Source organism: Sceloporus undulatus, chromosome 1, assembly GCF_019175285.1.
Source record: "Sceloporus undulatus isolate JIND9_A2432 ecotype Alabama chromosome 1, SceUnd_v1.1, whole genome shotgun sequence".
Lineage (NCBI taxonomy): Eukaryota > Metazoa > Chordata > Lepidosauria > Squamata > Phrynosomatidae > Sceloporus > Sceloporus undulatus.
The window spans coordinates 319,472,864-319,481,927 of NC_056522.1; the positions used below are offsets into that span (position 1 = coordinate 319,472,864).

The following is a 9,064-nucleotide window of genomic DNA, read 5'->3' on the forward strand; positions in this document are numbered from 1 at the left end:
TGATTCCTGAGAATGAGGAATTAGCAATGCAGGGTTACACATGGAATTCTTTCATCTATTATCAGGTTAAAATTTGCATTCTTCTTCTAGTAGCATAGTGATGTCACATTTTACTATTCTAGGGCATCCATGAATGAGTTCTTCGCTTTCTGGAAACAAGGAAATAAAAATCTGTTTAGAATATTGGTGGACAAGAACTGGCAAACTGTCCTTCACTTTCAGTTTGCTCTTTCCAAACTAGTCTATCACTGCAGTAGATATTAACAGTTAAATTATAGCGTCCTATCGTGGGTGAACGATGAAGATCCTCATTTTTCTGTATTTGTTTCTGATAGGCAGTATAGTTATTCAAAGGCACAGAAAAAAAAAATGAGCTTAACTCAATCCCAAAAAACAAAAAAACAGGAAAAGAGGTAAACCTCATGCCACATGAGTCACAGGCTGATGATTATTTTTTTAAGTTTAAAAATTAATAAAAACAACCAAAAACAATTGGGACAAGAGTCACTCATAATATTTAAAATCCTATTGTGTCTATTTACCAACATTTTCTTCTCGGAACTGGCAAGCCAGTTCCCTAAGTATTTATTCTTAAACCTGATACCTATATTAATTAGAGAGGGGCAATTGACTTGAATCTGAGATTTGTCCAAGGAAAGTGATTGCTTTACCACTGAACCCATGGGCCCTTGAACAACTACATGTGATTAAGAACACCATTTTCCCTATAAAACATTAGCAGAGTAGACAAAATAAGTCCTTTTTATTTTAAAGCATCCTTTTAACTAGATTGAAAATTAGCCAGCGCAAATATTTCTCCTAGTAGTAGAACCACCCCCATCTCATTAAAGAATGGTTAAGTGCATGACTAACAAGTTAAATCATGTTCAGCATACTCGTTTCCACACAATAGGTACAGTGGCCACCTGCGCTATTAATGCAGTCAACGCTATAGACGCGGCTTGTCAAGCTTACACTGAAGCTGCACGACAATACAATGGAATAGCACATGCGCTCTGGTGTTATCGCAGGCCCCCTTATATTCAATGGGACTTGAGACTAAATTTAGCCCAAAATTATGGGGGTTTTTAGCCTTATGTCGGGTGTGGTATGTGTGTGTCCTGGGATGGATCCCTGCATAAGGTAAGGATCCACCATAATTAGTATATTTCTGGGAACGCTGCAAGGAAGGGTTAAATAATCTAACAGATACAAGAAAACCATCTTCTTTCCTAGATATTGCTAGGTTTTACTCAGTTCCTTATCAAACAGCCTCGTTTGGAATGGGCCTGACATTGGATCATTTCTTATCCGATGGCTTTTCTGACACCTAAAAGAATTCAAAATGTTGGTATAAGGCAAAGTTTCCCCTCTGCAGAAGCTGTATTTCTTATTCTTTTTTTCTGATTAAGAATTCTTCCATAAGTTTCATCAACTTTGCTTTTAATATTGCGTTTCATATCACTATACCCTAAATGATACAAAGTAAATGGTGTGCAGTTTCTATAATCCTCTCTGGATACTGTTCTAATAACAACAGGTTTGATTACCTATACAAGCGTGTTGCTTAGGGTCGTCATCATATCAATCATGCAGCGATACTCTTTATAATTTGTGTAGACAACTGTGATTTTGGCAGCATAAGTTCACCTGCCTTGTTTATAGTACAAGTCTCAGGGTACCACGCCGATTATTGGGACACATGGGAGAGTAGCAGGCAGTAAGCCACCAATAGTGCTACTTAGGAGGAGGGCTAGGGTGGATTGTGCAAACTTAGCTGTCTCTTAACAGAACCTTAATTACAGACAACCATTTTTTTTGGTCATGGCTTCTGTCATCACACAAATGGGTAATGAGCATTAGCATTCTCACTATAGCACAGAAATAGCATTTACATTTCTACAGTGCTTAATAGTGAACTCAGCACTCTCTAAGTGGTTTACTATCTGTAAGCCAATTGTCCCAACAAGCTGGGTACTCATTTTACCAACCTATGAAAGGATGGAAAGCTGGGATCGAACTCACAATGTTGTGGATGCAGTACCAGCATTTAACCACTGCATCACCACGGATGGTAATGCAGCTCATACAGAAGTTTACCAAATGTCCAAAGAGTGCAGTGAGTGTGCCAAACAGATTAGAGTAAAAGGTAGATAAATTTTCTCTTGAGAAAAATGAAATGCTAACACAACCTTTACTAATAAGATGGTATCAGTCAGGACAATGTTAGGTTATCCTAAACCCATTGCACAGGAGATGAAGCTTTCATAAATAGTATCTAATTTAATTTCATAATTAATATCATCGGGCATGTTTTTGAGAGGTCACAATAACCTGTGGAACCTAGGTAAGGGTTCACACTGACCTAAGGACATGTTGGAGACCTAGATGGCACTAAAATAAATGCTGATTGAGTTTGCTGATCTACTTCAAACCCTGCCTGCCAGCTCACAATTCCTTTCTTAATGGAGACTAAGTGAGTCACATAACAAAACAATCAAGGACCATACCGCCACCTCACTCCGGGCTGTGACATTGCCCTTGTCTGGCTGTCCAGCGACTGTCTCAAATCCAATTTTGTCACTCTGGAGTTAAAGCCCTTAGCCATTCCCAATCCCTTTTGTCAGTCCCACAGGAAAACCGCCTTTGCTACACAATGCATTAGCAGCAAGTATCCCCTGACGCTATGAAACAAGATATAAATATGAGCCCTAGCTCTAGTCTAGTGTGTGCAGAGAGTCCCTCTCACTCACTCTGTCACCTTCAGATGCTGTCTGAATAATGAGTTTTTAAAGTGTTTTTTAAAATGTCCTTTTCTGGGGAAAGGTGGCATAAAATGAAATGAAATGAATATCTAAAAGAAGTTCACCACTCCTACAGGTTTTTGGTAGAGACAATCCACTCCTCTTTTACCAGAAAAATGGGCAGTCCAGAGATTTTCAAATGGTAAATGAGTGTAATAACAGATTTAAGAGCTGTGTTGTTGCCTCCGAACTGCACTCTGCCCACTCCTGGCTTTGACCACTGATGTTAAGGACATCTGGTTGCTTGAGCTGTAACCCTCAGTATTTCTCTGTATTAAGACAATTTCTGAGCACTGTTTAAATTCTCATCAATCTTTACATTAAACTGCAGATTAATGTGCTATGCATTTCATGAATACACTCGGCACTGTGGACAATCTGAAAGCCTTGAGCTAGTACCTTGAATTGGTACAGATGACACTCTAAGGCAAAATGGAAGAATCTGATATGATGTGGATAAATGGGGATGACAAAATATGGATCTTCTAAATGTACTGCTGCAACCAGTCTCCTCACTTCTGGAGCTGAAATAACATGTTTCACTGCTGAGTGATGAACAGTCAGCATCTGTCACAAAGTGACACATTGATGACTTTGGTTCGACAGCTTCTACTGTCAATATGGTATTACAATATAGTATAAAGGGAGCTTTAATGTTGAAACAGTTAAAACTGAAAGTAGAGTTGCCAAAGTTGGTACCATCATTGTCATTGACACAGTAATACAGAATCTGAAGTGAAAGTCACCTACAGATTGATATGTAAGTTCTAAGCAAGGAGTGATTTTGAACCCCCTGATCTGCTTAGTGAAGCTACCTAACCTTGGTCAAGCCACCTCCAAAAGTGAACCCAAAGCTTTGAGACCGCATCAGATACATGGCTTACTGAAACCTTGCTAAATGATACATGCACAAAAGTTACAAGCCCCTCCTGGCAAAATTAAAGAAATGAAACAAACACTCCCCCACCCCCCAAAAAAGTATGTGGTTGTCCACAAGTGCTATGTTCCTCCTACATGAAATATTGTGCTTGAATAAGACTTTCTAGGCCATATAGCATGATCAAGCACACAATTAATACAAAAATTCAATATAAAACTGAATAATAGATACAAGCAAGATGAATAAAAATGTTGCAGATTTTTTTTCTGAAGGAAAATACTCAGCACTTTCTCAAAAGATGAAAAAAGTTCTTAACATTGGCGTGTTACAGACCGCCTGTTTGGGGCGGCCTGTATCCGGCCCTTTCCCTGCCGGATTGGGGCCTCATCTGCCACAGCGGCAGCCTCTGAGGCCCCAATCTGCCGCTGTCCAGGCTGCGGGGAAGCAGCAAAAGGCCGCTTCCCCGTGGCCTGGAAAGGGGTGTCCTTGGGGCTTCATGCCCCAAGGACACCCGATGGCGGCAGGGAGGAGGAGAAAGGGGCCGCTTGGCCCCTTTCTGCCTTGCATTGCTGGCGCAGCCTTCAACGCAAATCCTAGAAGGACCTCCGTTTTGGAGCTCCTTCCGGGGCCGCTAAAAACGTGTCCCAGCCGCCCTCACACACTGTGAGGACGTCACGTCTGCGCCGCCCGGTTTGGAGGTGGCACGTACATGATGTCCTAATGGCAGTGCCCATCTAGAATGGGCGCTGCCATTTTGTACGTACCATGTACGTACTAGGGTTGGGGGCGTCTGAAAGAGACACCCCCCGGGCAACCCTAGTACGTACTTTAGGCGCATGTGTAACGTGCCATTGTTGCTTGAGGAGTGAGGTGTGCTTTGAAGCACTTGACAATGTTGGTGGCTGGTCCTAGTGCCAAAAAGCTATTCACCTCCAGAAGTTCTGTGTGTATCTCTCCCCAGGCACAAGACCTAACTATGTGAACCACAGACATCTTGAAGCAGACATAAACTCTGTACCTTGTCTATAATTGTGACTGTCAGTGCAAACTGATTATTTGAAGGCTCTCCTTTGAATGTTTTCATTCTGTCAAAACATTTCTTTGAAATGCAGAGCCCAAAACTAAATAACAAAGATCTAGTGACATTACAAACTGCACCTATTTTCCCAATGGGGACACAATATTTATTTGAGCCTGAAATATAGCAAAACCCAATCCAACCCAATCTAAAATTTCCTGTGTACTATGCAAAACGTACCTGAAGTGAGCTCTGGAGCTTTTTGTACTACTGGAGTGGCAGTGTTACTAGCCACAGAGGACAGAGTAATTGGAAGTGTAGAGGTAGGTAGAATGTTTTTGACTTCTACCGGTACTGCTGAGCTTGGTAACTGGATCATCACAGAAGCCATACCTTAACAAAGGGAAAATAATTAATATTCAGATGAAATGTCAAGAGACAGGATGCTCAAGTTTCATTATATACAATGGCATACTAAAATGGGATATCTTCTATCAAATGGCAAAATCAAGATCTCCTATTTGCGATTTTGTTTGGAGGGTCAGGGGTATTTTCAAACCATGAATGGTTGACTCTGTGATGCAGAATCCATGGATACAGAGGGATGATTGTATGACATATTTTGTTATATTAGATATTATATTTCAAATATATTGATTAGAAATTGGAGGTGTGAAGGAACATATGGAAATACATGAGATTATTAATTAGACTACTTAATTTCCTCAGTCATTTTTAACCCTACCTGGCTGTGTTGTCCCATTAGTGCTGTCAATTTCTGATTTGAGTTCACTTTGCAGAAGTGTTGAAGACAGGGAAGCAAATTGTCCTGGCACTAGGGGAGTCTTGAATGCAAGGACCTGGCCGTTAGAAGTCATTACTAGGCTAGTATTTGTTAATGTCATATGAGAAGATGTGTCTCCTGCAAGGAAGCCAAACCAAAGGAGTGCTGAGATATATATCTACATCAAAAAGATTGTGTGTGTGTATCATCATCATTCCCTTCTTGGAATACAAGAATGTAACTACTGTTGTTTTTCCATACTAGGATGGTTTCCGCGCACCATGCAAATTTCAAGCAGCAAGTATTAAATGAAATGCAATCCAAGGGAAAAAATCCCTAGTGTAATAAAACGTTTAACACCCCCTGAAATTTGTGGTGATTAAACTCTAGGTACATTTTTGTACAAATTTTACCCTTTGGAATAATACATACTTTACTTCTTTGGTTGTATTTCTCTACCCTAAAATTAAACCTGTCAGATGCAGTGTTCTAAACCTTCTTAGATTGAGTACACCCGCTTTTATTTAGCTTACCTGTGACATGGTTTCCTTTCCTAGAAAGAATTAATGGTTTTGTACGCTTATTAGGTTCAATCACTGGTTTCATCTCTTTAACAGGAGAAGAGGAACTTTTTTCCACAGATGGTCTAGCAGTTTCAATATTTTCACAGATCGTCTTAGGTTCTGCTTGCTGATGTTGCTTCTTTTTTTGTTCTTCTACTGCTTTCTGTTTGGCATAAATGTATTCCAGCTTCTTCAAGACTACTTCCTGGGTCTTTCCTAGTGAGAAAAATAGGAATCATGTTTCCCTTCATATTCAACATTCATACAAAACCCTAAATGATGAGAGCCCACAAATTAGCCAAAATAGTGTGGAATTCTCCCCTCTCATCAACCCAGAAAATGCAATATTGTATATTACAATAATTACACTACTTCTGACACTGACACACACACATTATATTCATAATTAATAATAATAATAATAATAATAATAATAATAATAATAATAATGTTTTATTTATAGACCACTATTCCGCAATGATCATAGCGGTGTACAGTAAAAGTTGCAATACAAAATTAGCCCCTACCCACCCCCTCACTCCCTCCAGGCTGGATGATGACAGTTGGCCGTGGAGGGAGGGCTCTGTCTCTTCAGGGCAGGTCCGATGGTGTTGGACCCGCCCCCTCACTCCCTCCAGGCTGGATGATGACAGTTGGCCATGGAGGGAGGGCTCTGTCTCTTCTTGGGACCTAATTTCAATCTTAGTAACATTTCGTATTTGAAAATCTAATTCTCATACTTCTACTAGGACCTCAGCTCCCACAGCTTCACCACTTGAAACTACTCATGTTTAATGCTTAGAATTCTTTTCAAGTTTTAGTCAATCTTTCTCACCTGAAAGTGCAGAAATTTTACGAATCAAGGTGTCTTGCTTGCGCATCAACAAGTTCTTCTGACCTTTGAGTTTATCTGCCTGATCTGTTAGCCCCTGGATCTCTTCAAAGGCCTGAAAAGGACCAAGATATAGTTTTATATTCCAGCAGAGCATACACAAACACACATACAAACAAATATGCTTACAATTAATAAAACAGTCTGATAAAGAGATTTGCATCCACTTAATAAAACATTCTAGCAAAGAGATTTGCAAATTAAAACTATGTGTCCTCCACTAAGAAGATGATCTCAAATACTTTAGAGCAAGTAGCTATACTTCAAAAAATACTGAAGCCATATCCTAAGCAAAAATAATGTGAACGGTAAATTGTAACTTTTTACAAAAATGGCTCCTCCCATACAATCCTTCCCGCACTCTCAGGTCCTCTGGGAAGAATCTCTTGCAGTCCAAGAAAACCAGACTGGTATCGACTTCCCAGAGGACATTTTCTGTTGCTGCTCCAAAAGTCTGGAATGACCTGCTCGAAGAGATCCGTCATATAACACCTTTGAAGGCCTTTAAGAAGGCAATAAAAATGGATCTCTTCTGGCAGGCATTCCCAAATTGACCTCCTTCGAATGTTCACTCTCCAGTTGGGAATTATTATTTTTAATGCTATTTTAAGGTGGGAGGGAGATAGGGATGGTTTGTTGTGTTCTATTTTTATTGTTCTTATGTTTGTTGTTACCCGCCTCGATCCAGTACAGGGAGAGGCAGAATACGAATACAAATAATAATAATAATAATAATAATAATAACAACAACAACAACTACAAAGTCTCAAATTTTAGCTTGAGGGAGACTCAGCTTGCACTGCTTCCCTACTTGATATACATTGGAAAGTTTTTTAAAATGGGTTTTCCTGCATCTGCATGATGCATCTTTTGAAACTTTCTAGAGTGTTATGTAAGTGTTTTGCATCAGCCCTGCCCACCTCCAGCAGCCCTATATAGATGTCTTCCTGTCGAAACCGTCAGTTCCATGTACACCAATGCAGCAATCCACATGGCAGTCAGGACGTAGCATTTATATGACATGACAAGTTGAGGATGAGGGAAATTGTGTGAGTTCACAGATGACCAGTTGAAGAACTACAGTTACCAGCATACAAAATTTCCCTTTTCTTAGTGGTGTCTGTGACTCACTCAAATGGGAGACTAGCAAGCCACACAAGTATGAGGTCGAAGTATCATTCCAAACAAGTCAAAAGTTAACTGAACATTAAGTGAAATGCAAGACATTAAAACCCTGAACATGAAGATAATGACCCCTACCCATACATGGCAATAAAAGCATACAAGCAGTTTCAAGGGATGGAAATAGCCTGAAACATCAAAACACAGTACGGATGTCAAACTTCAATGATACAGTCCAGATCAGTGATGGCGAACCTATGGCACGCGTGCCAGAGGTGGCACTCAGAGCCCTCTCCGTGGGCACATGTGCCTTCGCCCAGCACAGAGTTTGCCAGAGTTTGTTACTAGAAAGCCAGAGGAACATGGCACTTTGCAATAAATAAGTGGGTTTTGGGTTGCAGTTTGGGCACTTGGCCTCTAAAAGGTTCACCATCACTGGTCTAGATATACTGGAAGGAAGGAGTTCTCCCAAAAGCAGTATCAGTGAAGACCTTAAGTCCAGTCTGTAGGTCATAGTGTCCCCTCAAACACCACACCTGCCAGGAAAGTAGAAAACATGACAATGGCCTATGTGGAATAGGCTCAAAATCAATTGAGAGGGTCCTTGGTTAGCTGGTGCTACCCACTTCAAGAAGCACTGTGACAAAACAGGTAGTTCTTTTTCGTCTTTGGGTCTTGTGTCTTTTTAGGTCTCACAAACAGTTTTTGTGAGGCCTGAAAGGCGAAAGGCACAAAGACGAAGAAAGGACTGCCTGCTTTGTTGCAGTGCTTCTTAAAGTGAGTAGTAAATGAACAGGTTCGAAAGGTATTGGCCTTCAATACAGAGGGCATAGGCCTTCATTGTCAATAGGATTATATCCTTTTGGGCTGCACAAAGACAGACCGCACAACTGGTGGTCACGGTTAAAATCAGAAAGTCTTCCAAAATAGCAACTGAAGATTACAGGTAGCCATAGGACTACCTTCAAAGGGCTTCCCACAAAGGGGGGTGTTCTCACTTG

General features: G+C 40.5%; 2 protein-coding genes across 3 annotated transcripts in view; both read right to left on the bottom strand.

Annotated features, from left to right (window-relative positions):
- The window catches only part of JMJD7 (jumonji domain containing 7), a 266,369-nt gene that overhangs the window by 206,588 nt on the left and 50,717 nt on the right, over positions 1 to 9,064 (bottom strand). The window lies entirely within an intron of this gene.
- On the bottom strand, positions 4,484 to 7,510 carry LOC121930445 (MAX gene-associated protein-like). Its single transcript, XM_042466758.1, has 4 exons — positions 6,885 to 7,510; positions 6,020 to 6,265; positions 5,448 to 5,624; positions 4,484 to 5,095 (listed from the first exon to the last, which is right to left on the bottom strand). The coding sequence occupies exons 1-4, from the start codon at positions 7,102 to 7,104 to the stop codon at positions 4,911 to 4,913; spliced, it is 828 nt and encodes a 275-aa protein (XP_042322692.1). The 5' UTR covers positions 7,105 to 7,510; the 3' UTR covers positions 4,484 to 4,910.

Coding starts and splice junctions, on each gene's coding strand:
- LOC121930445 (XM_042466758.1), bottom strand. CDS start 7,104: ATGCAAATCTCTTTATCAGACTGTTTTATTAATTGTAAGCATATTTGT. Junction 6,266..6,884: donor TAAAATTTCTGCACTTTCAG/GTGAGAAAGATT, acceptor TTTTCTCACTAG/GAAAGACCCAGGAAGTAGTC. Junction 5,096..5,447: donor TAATGGGACAACACAGCCAG/GTAGGGTTAAAA, acceptor CCCTTTGTTAAG/GTATGGCTTCTGTGATGATC.